Source organism: Eimeria necatrix, genomic scaffold (assembly GCF_000499385.1).
Source record: "Eimeria necatrix Houghton genomic scaffold, Enh_scaff17, whole genome shotgun sequence".
NCBI classification, from domain to species: domain Eukaryota; phylum Apicomplexa; class Conoidasida; order Eucoccidiorida; family Eimeriidae; genus Eimeria; species Eimeria necatrix.
This window is the reverse complement of record NW_013655030.1, coordinates 142361-161689: the sequence shown is the minus strand read 5'-3', so window position 1 is coordinate 161689 and position 19329 is coordinate 142361. Positions and strand designations below refer to the sequence as shown.

The following is a 19329-nucleotide window of genomic DNA, read 5'->3' as shown; positions in this document are numbered from 1 at the left end:
ATGAAGATGGACGTCCGCTGCTGCCGCTATTGTCTTCAGCCTATCTCCTGATTTCTATGGTGCCTTCACACCCTCGTGGCAGCAACACTTGTCCCGTAAGTAGACACTTTGTATTCACCAGCATCTTGGCTTGAATATTCTTATAATTTGCCAAAGTTGAATAGGCGCTTCCAACTTCTTCCCTATACGTGAAGAAAACAAGTTCTAGGCATTTGCGCCGTCTTCAGAGCGGTTACGCCGTCTTCAGAGCTTTCATAGCTGGTCTCAGATACGTCTCGCTTCCCTTTCTCTTAGAGGACTGTTGAAGGCCTTGTGAGCTTTTCTGAGTTTGGATGCAGCGACTCAGTAGGAGCCAAAGGAGCCAGTCTCCCCGCTTCTCCACAAGCCACCCGGAAAAATATCAGTCTGTGCCTGTTCTGGAGCAACCGGGGTCTGGGCGGCCTATTTCACGCGTAATACGCTTTTCTGCATTTCTTACGTGTGCTTTGGGCTTCATAGATCTGCGAATAACGTCCAGTTGCCGCTCTGCAACTTCTGCGGTTGTCCCCAGGGGATTCAGCACGCCAAACTGCCGATGGACGCACTTGCTCACACATCTTTTGTATAATAGCTAGCCACCAGAATTGTGTATCGTTGGATCACCAGTAAGTACGAGCACAACACTGCACACTGTTCCGGTCATGGAGGCGTTGGTCTTCAACTCAGTTGTACACATGCAGAAGGCGATAATTGAGCAATGCCACTGCTCTTCTGGTTCCCTTCTTCTGGCAAAATATTGAGTGGAAACTTCGTACTCTGTATGCAAAAGCAGCTTGCATCTGTTGACCAGTCTTCTTGGTGCGGTCAGCATCAAGGAAAACATGTCACGTTCTGTGAGTCTGCATCATCTTTAAGGAACTCAAGTCCGGAATACGCGGGTAGCAGTTATTTCGTTGTTGCCTTGAAGGCAACAAAAAATGCAAAACACTAGGCGGAAGCAGATGCGCACTGGATACTGCTTGGCCGATTAAGCGGAATTTTCGGTCTACCGACAATAGGCATATATAGACCTGAAAGAACCCGAAAGCCTCTTGGTTTTCGGTACAATGTGTGGCACGTCACAAAATGGCACAGGTACATCACAAGCAACAATTCATCCCAGCAAATACCGGAAACCGATAGTACCAAAAGGTGACGCCTAGAAGGACTTGTGTGAGTTTCCTATTACAAATCGACGTTTTATAGCATGCCTGTGACGTGACGTCATTGCTCAACTTGGAAGCGTAACGTTCCACGCCAGCTATGCCTGAGTCAATACAGATGTTTAAAGTTGCCGGCCACATGAAACCAAACGGATAAGGCTGATTGGCTTCTGTTCCTAAATTTCGGTAGGCGGGAAAGCTTAAGGGAAAAAATTAGGCAAAAGCTGGCTTAAGACGATTTCGACATTCCCAGCCAGCAGCTGTGGATGAAAAGCTGCCAGCAATACCTAGACCGAAGTCTAGTTTAGCCTGTGCTGGATGAGAAGGCCTACAACTCACTGATAAGCCGAAACTTCCTCTCGCACCCCCTCACATTCATCCCGTGATAATGTTGTCAGCATTTCCTTCAATTCGTTCTGAATGACAGCGCACCATTTACAGGAGAACGGCCTAGAATGTGCATCCTCTATTGTTTTCCGTTGCAGTCAAAGACAAGGCATGCGGAGTTGACATACCCCAAGGTCCATCTGATTGCTCCAATCCCTTTGAAGCAGTCTTCGTAGAAGCTTCGCCAGGGATAGTCTGTGTGAAAACATGCGGAGCTAAGATGCAGCCTGCCGACTGAAGCTTTATAAAGTGATCGAGCGAGGTGTATTCATTACGCAAAAGACATTACGTGAGCTGAGCATGCTGGTGTCCGTGACCAATAAAGGTGCTAGCTAATATGACAAACCTGCAGCATGGTGCCTGGTCTTCTACTAAGGTCTGCAGCAAAGGTATTACTAAGATGCGGAGTCTTTCATTTGGGAAATATTCCCATATTTGCTGCAACAAGCAAACAAGTGTGCCAGTTGGATTTAACGACGGCCTAGAAACACTGCTTCAAAATTCTACGCCAGCAGCATGGAGCTGTGAAGTACGTACTGCTACAGGCAACTCCACTGCATAGAAATCCTACGTGAAGGTAGAATGCCACATCTTGGCGGATAAATGCGTTCTTGCACGACGCGACCTCCCGAAGAGCTCGTAGAAGGCGCTGCTCCAGAACTGAATCAGCAGGGATCTTTGCTGCTTGGCGTCGGTGTTCGCTCTGTCGAACAGGAGACCACCGGAGCAGCCATGCATGAATGAGTTATTCTCGTGCCTGACCAAAGCCCTAAGTGCTTGCTGGTGTGCCCTTTAGCATATGCCTTGGGTATGTGACTCACTTCTAGCACAGACCGCAGCGCAAAACCAGCTTCCTGCCGGACTGCCCATGCTGCAATGTACGCACGCCCAGAAAAAACATGCGAATACACACACACACACACACACAGACACACATACACACACACACACACCACACAAATACGAAATGATTTAAAGCCCAGTCTACAGAAACAAAACTTATTTTGCACTTCAAAAAATTCCCACAGAAATACTGTAACATCTGGACCTCTTCTGAGTAGGCACAAGTGAAGTATGATGTAATACTCAGGTCTGTATGCGGGCAACTGGCGCTGTGCTTCATGCTCGCCTGATTCCTTATATTAATGCTTTTCTCACCTGGGTTCAGGAGCAAGCCGGTAAAGAGTTGCCACCACTTCTCGTCTTCCTGCTTCTTGATGCACAGTCAGAGGAATACAAAATAATTCGACAGCCAAGTCGAGGGCATAGCACGCATAACAGTATTGGTGACGTAGCAGAGCATGAACTGAGCACCTTTTAACTGTAAATTAGCACGCATTGAGTGCTTTGAAGAAAGACGAGCTCACCACGGCATTCAGGATCACGGGGAGCTGCTGAGCTAGGGCTGCGTGAATTCGCCAGCAGTCATCTCCTTCCTCATCTGTGGCAAACTGGCTACTTGAGATGAGCGGGGACTGCAGGCATTGACACGCAAAACAGTGATCAAGACGAGTACATTCTGAGTTCGGAGCTGCAATGGTTGTTCAGCTACGAGCCGCGTCTGCGAGCCTAGAGTGGTCCGTCACTTACGACAAATACGATCTCTTCTGCTGTGAGAGAACACAAATTTCCTAAAAATGCAAGTTTTAGTTTCCAGCTTCCCTGCCTGCAGACACGTCCACTCAAAAACCAATGACGGCTTCCCAAACCTGGGGAATCAGCGCTATTACTTATTCACTTTGATGGGCTGCGTCGCACAGCAGCATCGGAGGACTCACTGAATCAGTTCTACTGCAAGTTCTAGAAATGCACGCCTCTGGGGTTCAACGGACAAAGGAATGATGGAAATCAGTGCGTCGAGGCATGCGCCTAAAAAGAGCCGCAAGGCGAGCAGTCGAAACCCTGAGCCATAGTCTACTGTGAAAGCATTCTGACGCAATTTTTATACTGCGTGCAGTAAAAATCAGTTTCTTTGATGAATGACGCATACGGGAGCCAATCACCTGCTAATCGAGATCCCTGACTTTTACAGCCGTCCTCAGCTATTCGACTAAGTTCCAGCATCCAAGACTCACGCACGAATGAAGTACTCCCGACTAGCTGAACAAAGCACAACTTTAGAACATGCCTTCAACAGCAGCCTTTCCCTCGCACTGGCTTTGTCTTACCTACAGGAAATTGCTAGCAGACGTTTAGCATCAATGCCGTAGCTTCAGAGACGACAGCGCCGCAAGAGCAGTGGGACCATCTCACCTCTGCCATTTGTGGAAGGACGTGCAAAGCTGCCATCTTGACCATTGGCTGCGACACAGCGGCGCGTAATTCTTGATGCGCCGCTGTGGAATTTTCTGTCGTATGGTGCAATGCGTATCCTTAAAGGAAATGCAGCAAAATTTGGCCTGCCCTGCTCTTCTCTCCCAGGCTTTCGGAGTTGCGGTTCAGCGATTCAACGACACTCACAGATCGATCAGTAAGAAATTTAAAGAGCAAAGATGTCATGCCTGTCATAGCAGCGGTCTCCTTTGCTTCAGCAGTTACGCCATGCGTTAGACCGCAGAAAAGAAGGGAAATATCTTTCAGTGCAAGGCACACAGTTGCTCGAACCCGCCACGAGGAGTCGCCTGCATATTTCAGTAGCACATATAGGGGGCAGCAGAAAAGCAGATATTGAAAAAGGCCTGTGCTGTCGGTTTCGTGCTTTTATGTACCGTAGGGCTATTATATGAAATCGTGCCCTCACTGCAAAGCACTGGTAAAAAGTTGTTCCCAAGTGCTCGGAATGCTGCAGCGTGTCTTCGAGCCATTGCTGCTACCGCTCCAACCCCCTGCATCCTGCAGCTTTCCTGCGCGTACACAATGATATAGGTATCTTGAGCAGCTTCTCAACTACGCTGCAGATGTCAATACTAAGGGATGGACGTGGTCAACGCCTCGCTGGCAAACTTCCATGTACCACCGAGGAGGATTACTCAGCAACTTACGTGTATGGATAACGTAAACTTTTGGGTTGCTGTGTAGACAGCAATCATCAGCTCTCCAATTTGTTTCTCTCCTGTAGCAGAGCCTCCCTCTGCGACGCCACTAGCGGTGTCGTGGATCGGCGACAATTGCTGCAACCCATCCACTTCTGCTGCAATGCAATCCACAAAGGTGGGCAGCTGCTGGCCAGCTGCAAGCTGAACAGAGCAATCCTTGTCTCCACACAGCCTGACGTATGAAGTAAGCAGCCGTTGTTTCAAGTCCGCTAGTGCTTCAAAAGCTCTGGACTCCTCCATTGTCCGTTTCTCTGGGTCTTTTGCGTGTTTTGCGTCAATGTTTGACATGCATCGACGTATGGACTGAAGTAGAGTGGGTATTAGTGATGCAGCCGCTAGGCGGAAAGCAGCTTGCTTTTCTTCGCTCAGCTCTAAAACTCGCAGTGCCACTTCGGTCCTCAGGAGATCCGCATGGTTACACCTTGAAATGAAGGCGGTGAAGGCCTGCAGTGCAGCTGCTTTTAGCTCCTTGCTTCTGTGAAGCATAATTCGAAGCAGCAGGCTTGATATCATGCCGATTTCTTTGCCTGCCCAGAGGTACTTGGAGCCCCCATTCCCATCATTTAGCGCTTCAGATAGCTCGAAGAACTTCCCAATTTCGTCACATAGTGCGATCAAGACTTCTTCATCATCTTCACCTACTTCAAATTCTGCAGACGAAAATAAATTGATCGGCGAATATGAAATTCTTGCAACGACTCTGACAAGTGCTGTATGTAAATCACTGACAACTTTGTCCAAAAGGCAGTAAACCAAGCGGAAACATTCAGTAGCCCACCAGATTCAGCGCATACATAAACGAGGAAAGTGGAAAGTCACACGGAGCATCTGCAATAGGGTATTAGTACAGCCGCAACTAGAGCAATCCGTTGAATCTGTCGCGCGCCTTTGGGCTACACCGAACGTTTTTCATGTTGGATGACTGGTGAAACGGACCTTGCAGGAACAAGAGAAACTCTTCAACTGCGCTTCCAAGAGCATCAAAAATGCGACGAATGTTCAGGCATCCGCGTTTTCGCACCTGAGATACATATTTGAGGGATAGGACAGAGAGAAAAGGGCTGACAAAGCTTGGTGGAAACAGCTTCACTGGCAACAGACACCACAGCTACTTCATACTCGGACAGATTGCGTGCCTTGGCTGATTCGCTCAGGAAGTCTTTGACAAACAGCGCAACGTTCTGGTCCAGCTGATCATCGTGGTCCCCATTTGGGCTGCAACCTGGGCTCTTCCGCAGCCCTGAACCTGATGTTGGGTCGCCGCAGAATGACGTTGTTGAGTCTTCCGCCTTTAGGTGGGTACACGGCGGGTTAATAGTTCCGCGTCTAAATAACAAGTCCCTGTATATGCCATGCCAATCCATGCTTTCATGATTTGGACTGCTATATTTGGCGCTCTCGGGCACTGACTTGCGCGCAAGGACATAATGAGTCTCTGTTGCCATATTTACGAGCCAGCCAAGCCCTTGTTCAGTACCCAACAGACATGCCAAGAAGAAGGATGAATGCTGCAGCCAGCGTAGCAAAGTTGAGGCGAGATTACAGCCTCGCAATAAAGCCGCGCGTGTTCAGGCCTACAACTGTGAGGCGGCTTTGCAGCTTTGCACGCACTTCTCACTATGGGCACCGCGCAGTGGGCTGGAGGAAGGGGCTCTGCATGTTACCCCCGAACAGTTGCTGCTAATGCGACCAGACGCCTGGTTCATCGACACAACAAGCCAAGGCGCTGATTGCTATCTCTCTGAGTAGTTTGCCCGTGGCCGAGCCGGAGAGGTACGTCCTCGTAGTCTCAAACGGCTGCCATCCACTTGTAAACCCGATTCTTTCCACAAAAAGTTCATAGGATTCGTTGAGAAATTTCCTCCTGAGTTGCCCCTATCATGGGACTCACCGCTGCCGACAGGGTATTACGCACCACCTGTGAGGTCCTTGCTGCAATGCGTAGAAACAGAATACTCCTGAAATCCGACATGATGGGCCAGCATGAGCTAAAAAATTAATTTGAGACAGAACTGTGGGCACTTCTTTGTATTATTGGAAATCAGCCCCACCTCAAACCCGACTGAAGGGTGGGTCAACCGCTGCAGCGTGTTATTGGAGGAGCGCGCCTAGATTACTCTCAATAACACCAAAATTGTTCAACTTCTGCGTTTTGTTCTTCTGCATTCGTTTACACGGAGATTTGGCTTCTGGGTGGACCTCCCGCAGTTCACAATTCGCTAAGGGCGCCACCATTACTCACTTCGCCGTGATCCCGACTTACGGCATTCTGTTACGCTTCTCACTTTACAAGTTTACTACATGCGTATTCTAACTATAGCTTAGCTGGTACGGAAGTAGCTTCCACACGATCTTTTTCATGAGAGATCTGCTTAGGGCTTCAACTTCGGAAGTTGTCGCTTGCCCACCGTAGACACCAAAGCATTGCAATTGCCATTGGAGTGGCTGCTTCAAGAGCATTGTCTTTTGCCCTGCTGCTGCAAGCGTAGGTTTGGCAGAGTTTGTGCCTAGGATCATCTTGCCGAATGACATTTGCCAAGTTCTGCATCTGTTGACAGGAAACAGGAGGGAGGTTGCTCTCCCCAAGCCAGAAACTCGTAACCGCGCGGGATTTCGCTGTAAGGCGGGTAACATTTTTTCTTTTAGCGCTTTTTTGGTAATTAGAAACTCCGAAAGCCCCGATGAACTGTGAAGTGGCGCAGGTTGCTGCTGAAACGCTCCCGACACACGGACGACTCCCGGAAATCTGACGCGCGCCGGGAAAATGATGCGCGCAGGATACTTTTGTCTTGCGCCGTGCAGGCCAGCTTGGTAAAATTTCCTGTGACAATCATCGTGCGGCGCGTACTGAATTTCGCGTGTTCTCTTTCCATATCAGTATTTCCAGAGACAGCATTTGGTTTATATAGGGGTGAGCACCACTTGTTATCGCCGTTTCAATCGGCAGCACGCTTCCTCCATCATTCATCTGCACAAACATGTATGCGCATCAAGAAAAGATGCCCTTTCCTGGTCCACACACAATGGACGCAGATGTAATCTTGGTCTTCAGGCTCTGTATAATGCTGCCATGGCCCTTAGCAGGAGTGATCTTAAACAGCCGGTTCACCTTCTCGATCTGCTCATTCAAGCGTAATTCCTTCTGAGTAGTCATGTGTTACTAAAAAAGGCCAAAAATGGGTTTCCTACGCGTTGGATTCGCAGGAGGAAGCCAAAGATCAGTAGACGCATTTCTGTTAAGAAGTTGCATCATGGCTGGAGTCTAGGCCACCCCTGAAAACGCTAAGTGTACAAACCTGCAGTAGCATACTCAGGAAACCAAGCTCAGAATGTGACTAGATCTTGCAAGCTTCGCATTTGGGCCTGGATTTTGGTGCATCTATTCCGTTGTTACTGCATTTCGAAGCCATCAGCTTTCTTAAATAAGGGACTATCTTTATTTTGGTGTTTACATTTCTCATAAGCGAATCTACAATTGTGTCAAAGATAAGATGCTATAGGGAGCAACGCAGGAGCAAGCTTGCTCTGGTGTACTACGTGGGTGGCCCCCGCTAGGGCCTATTGCTTGCGTGTCGTGTGCTTCCAGTCTCAACAAAATCTTTGTATGCCACGCTGAAACTTTACTCACTCAATTTTAGCGCACAATTCGCTATTCCTCCTATGTTCATAAGTGCAGTGCAGCGACATTTATACAAGTTTACAGCGTAACAAGTTCACAACGTAAGGCCGAAAATCCTGTAGCAACAGCATGGCCCAAAAATCGTACCATCAGATTCCACATCGGCACTTATATGTCTGGCGCTGTTTATTTTGCCTTCGTACATGCTATGTACATCAGAACATGGTCAAGTGATAATGCCTTCGGTTTCACCATACGAGCACACCTCACGACCAAAGTGCACGGTTATATCAAGGATTCGGCGTGCTTTTAGTAAAATACATTATAAAGTGGTCTCTTATCAAGGAATAGAATCGATAGGGTGGCTGTGTCTGATGCATTTGTGGATCGCACCCGTGCCGATCACTCGTTAAACCAGGCAGGTAAGAGTCACCGACCACAATCGTTCCAACAAGAATCTGCAATATTCAAAGCAAGCCCCGCCTACTTAAAATACATCATTTCCCGCACCTTGTTTGAGAATGATAAGTGGTAAGGAGGGCGTTGCCCTTTCTCCAGCGCAGCAAGGCTCTCTCTGGGGTTCTTCTGTTTTGGCCTTCAGCTAGTGGCCTTTTGAAGGTAAAACAACACTGTGGGAAGCACCTAGTAGCGTATGGCCTTCCGTAATGTATGCTCTTGCCGTGGAAAAACATCTTTCATCCACAGTAGGGAGCTGCTAGCCTTGGGGACAAGAAGTGGCTACGCTCCTACTCACTTACAGTAGGAAAATGCAGACTGGCACGTCTTACTCGAAGAAAGCAACTTCTTATCTGTAGCTCAATCCTGATAGATTGCATAGATAAGATTTCGATGGTTTTTAGCTCTTGTTTCGCAGGCGATAAAGTAGTGCACCAGAGAAAAGCAATGAGCTGGTAACAGCCGGCGTTCAGAATGGGTGACCATCTAAAACCAAAAGCACCCACATGGAGATGTGAGCTCCCTCAAGTCGATGAATATTTCTCCATACAGTTGCATAGCCACTCATAAGCTACCGCCCTTTACACTCTCCCCAGGATGCAAACTGCGGCCCTCCTATGAAATACGTGTCGCTTCAGCTGCCCATACTTTACGAAGCCTTCTGAACGCCTACCCGCTCGCTAGATATTTCAGTTATTCGAGTTTGTATATGTCGGTTCAGCCTGTTCCTCATTACAAGCGAGAGCTTTCGGTGAAGGGAATTAGGTCCCATAATGATCGGCGCGTTGAGGTTCCTCAACGCGCCGATATGCACCCAGCCCCAATTTTCTAAGATTTATAATTGAGTTTTAAAGGATCCCATAAAATGATCTGGTGATTCTTACGAGATATACTAAAATTTCCTGTGAGAAGCGTTGCTGACGCATATGAGCAGCACTCATGGCTAACGGAGAACGCGTTCAGTACTGGTTTTGGGGACGACAAGTGACGGCCACAGCTAAGGGGAAGCGCAACTAATCGTCACTGTAGTGAAGAACACCAAATTCCTCTGAAATAACAGCCGCTAGCCCGCAACAGTTCATCGTGAACACACTACATCCCTCTATAAAGACCACTGCAACCCACCACAGCAATTCGCTGTTAATGCGCCGCATTTCCCCTCAGAAGCCACTCCAATACACCACAACAATTCGCCGTGGATGCAATAATTATCGTTGCATTTCCCTGTAAAGACCACCCTGCTAGACGGCAATCCCCTGCGACGGCCCCCAAACATAGCATAGACATACTGGAGAAATTAATCAAGCTGTTAGCTTCTTAGCACTTCGGAAAGAGCAGCACACTATGAACTACTAGTAAGCAGAACTCGGGCTCGCTTCCACTCACATATGTACTCGATACCTTTTCTTCACGGCAATCTGGCATCAGCTGCGGTAGACGCAAGGTGCATACAGGCTGAACGTAGTGGGCTGCTTGCGACATCAGAATGCTATGACAATAAAACTATGTAAGACTTTCGGTGTGAAGCTTGCAGGGAAGTGTAAGGTCCAGATGCAGTATTGATCTAGTCGGGCGAAAAGCATGCCAAATGCCCAAGACAAAGCACAAGGCTTGTGTTCCTCGCGCTCGGCCGTTGTCTCAATTGGAGCCTGTTAAGCATTATAAAGCCTTCTTAGAATTAAGCAAAGCTGTTTGAGGTTACGTAGTGTGGCGGAACGTTTGGTGCCTCACCCAGCGCAACGGCGACGACATAACCAACACCAGCTGCCCCTTGCGGTGCCCCACAGACGCTGAAGGCACAAAGGGAGACCCCTGCGCCCCCAAGCCTAGTTTTCACACGCTTTTTTCCTTTTTTATTCTCAAGTTGGTTCTCTCCTTTCTCCAAGGAGGCAAATTAGGGCCGGGCTGCGACTCCCCGCACCAGCACCAGGCGGTGGCCCCACTCTCTAGTTGCAGCGGTGTCCTTACTGTCCTTTTCGTTTTATAGATCTGTCGACCACGCTCCAGAGCTCTTTACTAGATAATCAAGATGTTCTTCAGTGGCTTTCCCTTTGGGGAAGACCTTCCCGGGCATGGCAGGCCTCGGGGGCCGCCCAAGGAAAGGAACACAACTAAGTTCTACGAGCTCCTGGAAGTAGATAAAAACGCCTCATTGCAAGGTCAGACTTATTGGGATATTGTGAATACTCTCAGAGCCCTGCGGTGCTGTAGCAGTGACAGAAGAGTAGTGGGCAGATGTGGCAGAAGACTGCATTGATTCTACCAGCGTCGCCACTAGTTTTATCTTTTTCTCAATCACTACCAAGTAGGCATATATGAGCGGGTAGCAACCAAAGTGAATGTGAAGGGCAGCGAATCTTTCACTGAAAGCATTCGTCCAAACGCTAGCTGCACAGTGCAAAGTTAACAGCAGGCACCATGCTCTATATGGCTCTGGTACAAAACGTGGCACTCTCTCAAGTCCACAAGGAGCTCCTTTAGAAATGAGAAGTATAAAGTATATCGTTCAACTGTCTTCTTGTTTCTGCGCTGGAGGCGACCAGGGTGGCGAAAGCAGCATTTTTCATTCGCGGGGTCCGATTTCTGAGCTTGGCTCTGTCTTTAACTGCAGACATTAAGAAGGCCTACCGGAAGCTTGCAATAAAACACCACCCGGACAAGGGCGGCGATCCCGAGAAATTCAAAGAGATATCCAGGGCGTGAGCAGCTTGCATCTTGCCACCACAGATGGCTCTTTGCAGGTGGTTGCGCGGCTTAAGGCCACTGCCTAGAGGGGCCTCGCAGTTTGTTTCACTCGCCTCCTCATTGTTCTTTTGCTTTTGTCTACCTCTTTAAGGTATTCTTGATTCATTTTTCGCTATGCTTGCAGCTACGAAGTGTTGAGTGACCCGGAGAAGAAGAGCGTTTATGACGAATTAGGTGAGGAAGGGCTCGAGGGCGGGGGAGCGGAGACGGACCCATCGGACATTTTTGACCTATTCTTTGGGGGTAGAAGGCCAGGCAGGCAACAAAGCAAGAAGAAGGGTGAAGACATCGTTAGCCCAATCAAGGTCACTCTTGAACAGGTATCGACCAGGCGGTGGTCACAAGCTTCAAACGTTATTAACGTGAAATACTTCGGGAGGTTCCGCAGACTACCGCGCATCTGAATGAGGGACATGACAGGTCTGCCTTCCGGTTTGCATCGGGTTTTTGGTGTGGGCAGATATATAATGGCGCTCCTCGCCGGATGGCTATCAACAAGGATGTCATATGCAAGGATTGCGAAGGGAGGGGAGGGCCTGCTGATGCTTTCATCACCTGTAAAGAGTGTGATGGGTCTGGCGTCAAAGTTATGGTATGTTTGGCCAGTAACACGTGCTTCTGATTCTTATATTGCCTCTCGTTGCTTCGTTGGGGGGTTCTGGAAGCTACGTCGATGTATTCAGTGTTGTTGCCGTATGGTTTGCGAAGCGTTTGGCTGGTGCCGTCGTGTGATTTTCGTAAAGTAGAGCTTGGCCGGGGCTTCCGGTTTCTGTCGCTCTTGCAGATCCGTCATCTGGGTCCTATGATCCAGCAGACGCAGGGGATGTGCGCAAGTTGCAAAGGCCAAGGGCGGAGTATCGAGCCGTCAAAGCGCTGCAAAACGTGTGGGGGCAAGGGGGTCTGCAAGGAGCGTAAGATACTTCAGATCTTTATTGAGAAGGGTGAGTGTGAATGTGGAGATACCGACGTATTAAGGTGCGCTGTCGGCTGTAGGTGCCCGAACAGTCAGACGGATCTGCCAAGGAAGCTTGCGTTAAGCAACAGCTTCGGCAGAGTTAGTGTGGTCTTCCGTGTTTACGCAGGTGTGAAGAATCACCACAAGATTGCTTTCAGGGGCGAGGCTGACGAACGACCAGGTGAAATTCCAGGAGATGTTGTTCTTGTTGTGGAGCAGCAGGCAAGTACTGAGAAAAATTCAGGATTTGTGTTTTTTCCATGGCAACCGTTTTGGCGGAATCATGGCAGACGATGGGGTTGCCTTACTGCGGTTGGTGATTGTTTTTGCTCATTGGAGAACGAGTTTTTGTATTTCCCCGTCATACAGGAACACGAACTATTTAAGCGTCGCGGGAATGACCTGTTCATGACAAAAAAGATAACTCTATACGAAGCTCTTTGCGGCTTCAAGTTTCTTCTCACTCATTTGGACGGTCGACAGCTCTTGATCCAGGTAAGAGCCTGCTTAAGCACGTCTACTGACAGCTTCGTAAAGCCGAACAGCCGCGGGCCTAATTGGCGTCTGTCTGCTTTGTTAGATCTACGCTGCCGCGGCTCGCGAAGACTGATAGGGTTCCTGCCAGTTCCACTGCCTCGTGCTTTATTTCATAGGCAGCTAGGAGCTGTTCCCTAACGGCAAAAAAGGCCCCCGACAAATCCTATGAACGCCCTTTGCCTTTTATTTACTTTCATGCAACGCGAAGAAGTAGATTGACGTAGCGTATTTTTTGAGATTGCGTACCTTCGACATACTGACGTTGGAATGAGGTTATGCGGGTGCTGAGCGATGTCCGTTTAGGGGAACCCAGGAGAAGTCGTAAAGCCGGACTCCGTCATGTGCGTTAAGGGAGAGGGAATGCCAAACCACAAGAACCCCTTTATTCACGGTATGTACGGACTCTGTTGTACGTACGCTAGCACGACCGCTGGGAGTCTCGATTGCCCGTTGTGTTTTGCCACATTCGTTGTTGCGGAGTTGTCAATGCTGCTTTGGTTTCGCAGGAGAGTTGTATATTGTGTTTGACGTCGAGTTTCCCCAAAAAGTACCTGAATCTCTGCATGCGAAGTTCCGGGAGATTCTTCCACAGCCAGAGGACACCCCTATGGTAAGGAGACATGCATTTCATTTGTAGCGGAGCCAATTATCAGCTGCTGTAGTTCACGGGGTTGCCTTGACATGCTGCAACCCACAATTGATCAGAGAGTGCAGTAGCGAGTTTCACCTGTCAGCTTTCTTCATGCGTAGGTCGACGAAGATGATCCGAAGATCGAGCATCACGTATGCGAAGGTGTGACAGCTGAGGAGTTGCGCGCTCGGCAGCAGCAGCAGCGGACGCAGGGCTCTGGAGAAGCGTATGAAGAAGACGAAGACGAGGGCCACGCAGCGGGTGCACAGAGGGTACAGTGCCGTCAGCAGTAGTCGCCCCCATAGGTCTTACTGGGAGTCCGGCGCTTCTGTTGCTTTGTCTTGAGTCAGTCAGCTGCGCTCCCCTTTGGGTCCGCTACCGCTACGTCAAGTACCGCAATTGCTTGGCAAAGGCGATGCTGGCTTATGTGAAGGCGCGTGAGGTGCAGTTGTGCTTTTCATAAGGGGCGTTTCTGTGGTTCGGGATGCCGTAGAGGGGCCATTGCTTCTTCGGTAGTTACCGTTGCGACTGTTGAAGCAGCAGACGCCAGCACTAGTGCTGCTGCAAGCAGCTGGCCTTCGAATGCGGGCAGCATCAAAACAGTTGGCGTTGCATAGCGGCGAAAGCCCGAAAGCAAATTAACGGCAGGGGGCTTTTGCCTGAATAGACTTCCTTTTCGCCTACTGGAGTGTACTATGTTACAGCACATAGAAGGCAGGTTGCCCGTGAAAACACAAAGTTGGCCATTGCGGAGTAGTGCGGGTTACGCTGCATAGCACAGCAGGTGCTGTATCAAGTCTGTTTTGCATTTCAGTAGATTCTGGCTGATGTACGGCGCCGGTCTGTTTAAACAGTAGATCGCCCGCAGTGCTAGCGAAAGAAAGCGATTGAGAATCGTGCCACGTAGTGCGTCTTAGATGTATTCCAATTGTGGTGTGGCGTTCTTCACTTGGCCAGCCAGCGAGTTCGGGTAGGTGACGTTGCTACCGGTGTACTAGGAGGCAGAAACTGTCCCTCAACAACCGAACTACTCATTTCATGAGTAATTGGGTTGTTTAGGGATAGTTTCTGCCGGAGAACTCGTGTAAAGGCGTGAGGATCTTTTGCACCAGCGTTTATGTGCAAGCAATGCTGCCATGGGGAAGGGGTCGGATCTGAAGGAGCCGGGAAGTGCATCGCCCTGAAACTCTATAGACAGTTTAGCCAAGCGTCCCAGGCTCAGAACGCTAGTGGCAGCCGTCGGAGTGCTGAAGGATGTGCTCTTCTTACCAGCTTGAACCACATGAGTGTCAGTTGCTAGCGTGGGGATACTGATCGAACAGATGCTCCAATGCTGCGTGCGTGCTGATCCTATTGCTGGGCAGCTCCAACGTGGGTTGCCCCTGTAGCGCTCTAGACAACTGAACTGCAGCAAAGCTCAGCAAACCCCTCACCCTGCTTGCTCTACTGGAAAAGGAAATCGCCGTGAGGCCGTCTGCATGACGAGAGAGCTAATCTCTCGTCTTACTAACTTAATTGGCCGAGACAGAACCCATGTGACGGCTCGTCAGCCACCACATGGGGTGTTGGAAACACTCCGATTTTTGGTATCTGTATGAACACAACGGAACATCCGACACACTGTTGCATACGAGGCAGCAGTTACTACAAAACGCAGTTGCCGGCAAGGCGATGGCGCTCAAAGGTTCATTGTTGTTTCCAGCGCAGCCGCATGGCGCTATAGGCAAAAATCTCCTATGGCCCGTGGCCATCCTCAGTGTGTCAAGCTGTTCGCTCCTGTCAATGAAGAGCAGGTCCAGCACGGATTACCTTTTGCCTGCTACCTCAGCTGTAGATCAAAAGGGTTCTATTGCCTCCTATATTTTGTGAACACCGATTTACTAATCGAAAATCAGCAGTTCAAGTTAAATTCGTTATACTGTTCTCCTTGCTTGCCTTCCTCTTGTCCCCCTGCCCGTTCTTTCTGTTCTGCCTGCCTGATTTTCCTTGTTTCCCCTTTTGGCCGCCAGCATTTCATTCTTTTATCCTCCTTATTCTTTGCGTAGCTGTCGAAATACATTTGCTTTGTTCTTCCGTACCGTTCGGAACTTCGTAACTTTGTGCCCCAGGCACAGTCGCCGCTACTGCGGAATGGCTGGCTTTGTAAGAAGCCTCGCTTTCATGACCACAACACACTGACCTCGCTGTACTAACATTCTTTCTGGGCCCCTTATGCTCTTTTTAGAAATTCCTGGAGTAGCATTCTCAGCTTCGGCCTCATACAGCTCGCTTGCACTACTGTGCGCCCCTCCGTTCTTGGGCTACGACGCCAGAATGCACATTACACGGCTACAGTAAGTCCCATACCAACCAGTTCTATTCTATGCGTTTATCTAGCACATGCATTCAGAACAAATGGGCGAGATGAAGCTTCAAGTTGCTGACAGGTTGCTTGCAGTGAAGCAACTCAGAAAAAATACAATGCAAACGCGTATCTGTATAGAAAAATTTCTCTTTCTGCAGTCACCTCCGGTGTTTACGAGACACTTTCTTATCATGTTTGCCGCTGCTGTTGTTCGTCTTACTGGTCTGTTTCTTCCTATCGCTTTTGCTGTGATGGCGTTTAGTCTTCGTCTCTCTGCCGTTTCGCTCGCTCAACACAATTCCAGGAGGTGGATCTGTGAGGCCCACCTGTTCCGGCGGTGCCTTCTCAGCCTCTTGTGGCTGTGTGTTTTCCATTTCTGACTCTGTTCCCACGACCTCTTCCTCTTCTGAGGCACTGCCAGTGTCTTCATTAGCATCGTCTCCTTCACTTTCAACTTCTTCGCTGCCGCTACTGTTGCTACTCCTGCTTCTGCTACTGCTCCTGCTAGCGCTTTCACTGCTGCCGCTGCTATTTACTACAGAAACCGCATCTTCAGTTTTGTCCCCTTCTTTGCCTGCTTCTACGCCGTCCACGATGTCACGACTACCAGATGCACATGCTTTCGTGTCTTTCGCTGTTGGCACTGCTGAGTCATCTGCTACAGCCGTTGGCTCCTTCCTTTTGTGGGACTGCCGACTGCTCTTCCTGTCGCTCCTGCTGCTGCGGCTGCTGCGGCTGCCGCTCATACTTTTCTTTCTGCCATCCAGCGAACTCGAACTGTCTCGTCTCCTGCTAGTCTTGTCTCGCCTACTGCTGTGCCGCCGTCTCTCTCTTTTGTCTCCAGAGCTTCTCCTTAGCCTACTTGAGTATCTGTGCCTTTTGGTTTGTCTCCCGCCGCTGCTACGCCTGTCTATAGATGAGCTAGAGCTTCTGTGTCTCCGTCTCCGGCTTCCTCGTGTGTCCCGGCCTCTGCGGTCTGGCGTACGGCTCCGGCTGCGGCTAAGGCTGCGGCTTCGGTGCGAGTGCTTCAGCCTAGAGTGCTTACGGCGCCTCGTGGTTCTGTGGTGGCGGTCAACGCTGCTTGCACTGCTGTCGCTTCTACTTCTGCTGCTGCTGCTGCGACCCCTTCTGCTTCTGTGTCTGCTGTGATGCCCTCTCTTACGATGCCTGCTGCTGGCTCTCCTCCGCCTGACACTCCTACTCCTACTCCTGCTTCTGCTGTAACTATAGTGCCGCCTGCGTCCCCTATAATACCTGTCGTCAGGGCTCCTCCCTCTGTCTCGGCTCCTAAAGCGCCTTCGCAAGACTGACGGCGTCGAACGAGACCTCCTCCTCGGCTCAGGACTCCGATCATAACCGCGCTTCCGGTCACTGCAGAGGACAAAAGCCTTCCGCAAAATTACACGTTTCACACGAAACAAATAATGAAGAGTGTTTGCATGGCAAGACGGAAAATCCCGTAGTTCAAATCCTGCAGGGCACTGCAGGGCAGGCTACGATAAGATGCCCACCTCCACAATATTGTTAATACCACTAACTCACGAATTGACCCAGCTGCGCCGCCGCACACACTGAAGCTACAAACTTTTCATATAATGGTTCACCCAGACGTATGACGTATGCAATGCGAATACTGTGTGTACTCATGCGCTTGTCTCATTGGTGGTTACTGCTAGCCGGCCGTCACTGAGCAGCGCCATCACTGAACAGCACCTTGCTGCTTTGATGCAAACTCTGCAACCACTACAATGAATGTTCTTTGACACGGATCTTTACAAAGGAATCATCAGTCTACGACCGCGTTAGTCCACGAAGAATGCTTCTTGGCCAAAACCAGGCCACGGTCTTCGCCTTACTGTGCTTTTTCTGCTTTCAATTGGTTTCGTTTCGATTGATTACACGTGGAAATATGATAGCCCACGTACATTGCTTTTGCTGGCCTGTTTTCTTATTGGGTAGAGTAAGTTTTATAGGTTCTGTTCGTCAGCAGAGCTGCGGTGCAGAAGCACCAAGTACTGCGGTTGACGGCGCAGTACTGTCCATTTCCGGTTTCTTACTTCGTTCGCTCAGTTATTTTGTATCGCAACATTGTGAAGGTTCGCTGTGACTGCATATGAGGGATGGATGGAAGAAACACTGTTGCATGCTTCCTTGATGCAAATGCTGTGGTATGTTTGCTTCTTGCTACTCACAAGTCGTCATCTCTCCTCTCGTACATGACGCGCTGCGGCACAATAACAGAAGAGCAAGCAGAAATAAACTTTCCATCCCGATTCTACAAAGGCCAAGCCTTTCCCCCTGCGTCCGCGCTATTTGTCATCGGCACGTTCACGTGCTAGTGAATAAACCCACAATCAAGCAGACGTAAGCTCAGCGTAGTGTACACCCAATTATCGCACTCTTGCTCCAAACTACGCAGTTACACCAAAAGATATAGTGCAGCACGAAGAAAATACTTCAATCGTCAATATACCATTTGGTCCGGCGTCTTAGGGTCGCTGTTGGCCAATTGCACAGTGACTCGGTAACCCATAAACATTTGGTTATTCAGCTCTTTCACCGCCTTGTCCCCGTCTTCCTCCTTTTCGAAATCGAAAAAGCAGTAAGACCTGAAGCATACAGCAGGCATAAAAACAAAGTAAAGACCATACTGGGCACATTGGAGACTCCACGCATATTCCGCCCTTCACTGAGCTCAAGCACTCAATTCTCGTCTAATGTTGCAAAAGAGCATTTCGATTGAATCAGTGCGTCTTTTTCGCGCTGAGAGAAGTTTAACTTGCCTTGGGGTGCGTTCGAGGTGATGGACCGGGAGATACATTTCCTTTACTGGCCCAACTTTTGACAAGAAGTTTCGTACATCGTTGGGAGTAGCCCCAGATGCGACACCTCTCATCATGTAGGGAAACCTGCGCATGGATCTGGCGGTTTTGGCATTTTCAATCAGCCACAGCTCCCCTGCACGAGTGGGGGAAACTCGGTCTGCCATGGGAGTGGTGTTATTGGGCGACCGATTCCCAGGAGTTCCTGGGGGAGTAAGGGAGCTTGCCCTGCTCCGAGACACAGATACCGACATCCCGCGCCCCTGGGGCAGTAGCTTGGTTGAGAATTGCATCAGAAATCTGTGTTAAACCAGTCTCTCACCCCTAACCACAAGTTTCGGGAGGGGAGAGAAGACCCGCGCGAGAAGAACGGGAGACAATGGGTTAGAAAAAGCGAAGCCAGGGTGCTGGCTGGATCACGACAGCCAGATCACCTTGATGGGTTTGAATACAAGGTGGAGGAGTCCGGGAGGCACGGGCCGGAGGCCTCTGCCCTCCGTTACCACTGCTTAAACTCAAAACAAAAATCAACGGCCCTTGGAATAGTATATATAAAGGAACGAACCTAACGTCAAGTCTGCATTACAATAAGAAGATGAGCAGCTCAGCGGCATCCT

The 19329-nt window shown here is 49.6% G+C and overlaps 3 protein-coding genes across 3 annotated transcripts; 1 reads left to right on the top strand and 2 right to left on the bottom strand.

Annotated features, from left to right (window-relative positions):
• Positions 1–1516: 1516 nt before the first annotated feature.
• ENH_00022820 (hypothetical protein, conserved) lies at positions 1517–6048 on the bottom strand (the record flags this gene model as incomplete). The annotated part of the gene is given in 14 exon segments (XM_013584572.1): positions 1517–1630; positions 1635–1763; positions 2140–2271; positions 2390–2439; positions 2727–2781; positions 2936–3043; positions 3159–3234; positions 3347–3437; positions 3572–3668; positions 3822–3869; positions 4029–4189; positions 4309–4411; positions 4550–5253; positions 5625–6048. Coding segments are annotated over 14 exon segments (2292 nt in total).
• A 4659-nt stretch (positions 6049–10707) lies between these two features.
• On the top strand, positions 10708–13839 carry ENH_00022810 (DnaJ domain-containing protein, putative; the record flags this gene model as incomplete). Its single annotated transcript, XM_013584571.1, has 10 exons — positions 10708–10837; positions 11290–11377; positions 11548–11743; positions 11884–12015; positions 12208–12364; positions 12506–12588; positions 12748–12873; positions 13219–13306; positions 13422–13525; positions 13666–13839. 10 exons carry the CDS (start codon positions 10708–10710, stop codon positions 13837–13839), a joined length of 1278 nt encoding a protein of 425 aa, XP_013440025.1.
• A 2209-nt stretch (positions 13840–16048) lies between these two features.
• Positions 16049–19005, bottom strand: ENH_00022800 (hypothetical protein, conserved; the record flags this gene model as incomplete). The annotated part of the gene is made up of 4 exons (XM_013584570.1): positions 16049–17261; positions 18083–18114; positions 18364–18499; positions 18710–19005. The coding sequence occupies 4 exons, from the start codon at positions 19003–19005 to the stop codon at positions 16049–16051; spliced, it is 1677 nt and encodes a 558-aa protein (XP_013440024.1).
• Between the last annotated feature and the right edge of the window lie 324 nt (positions 19006–19329).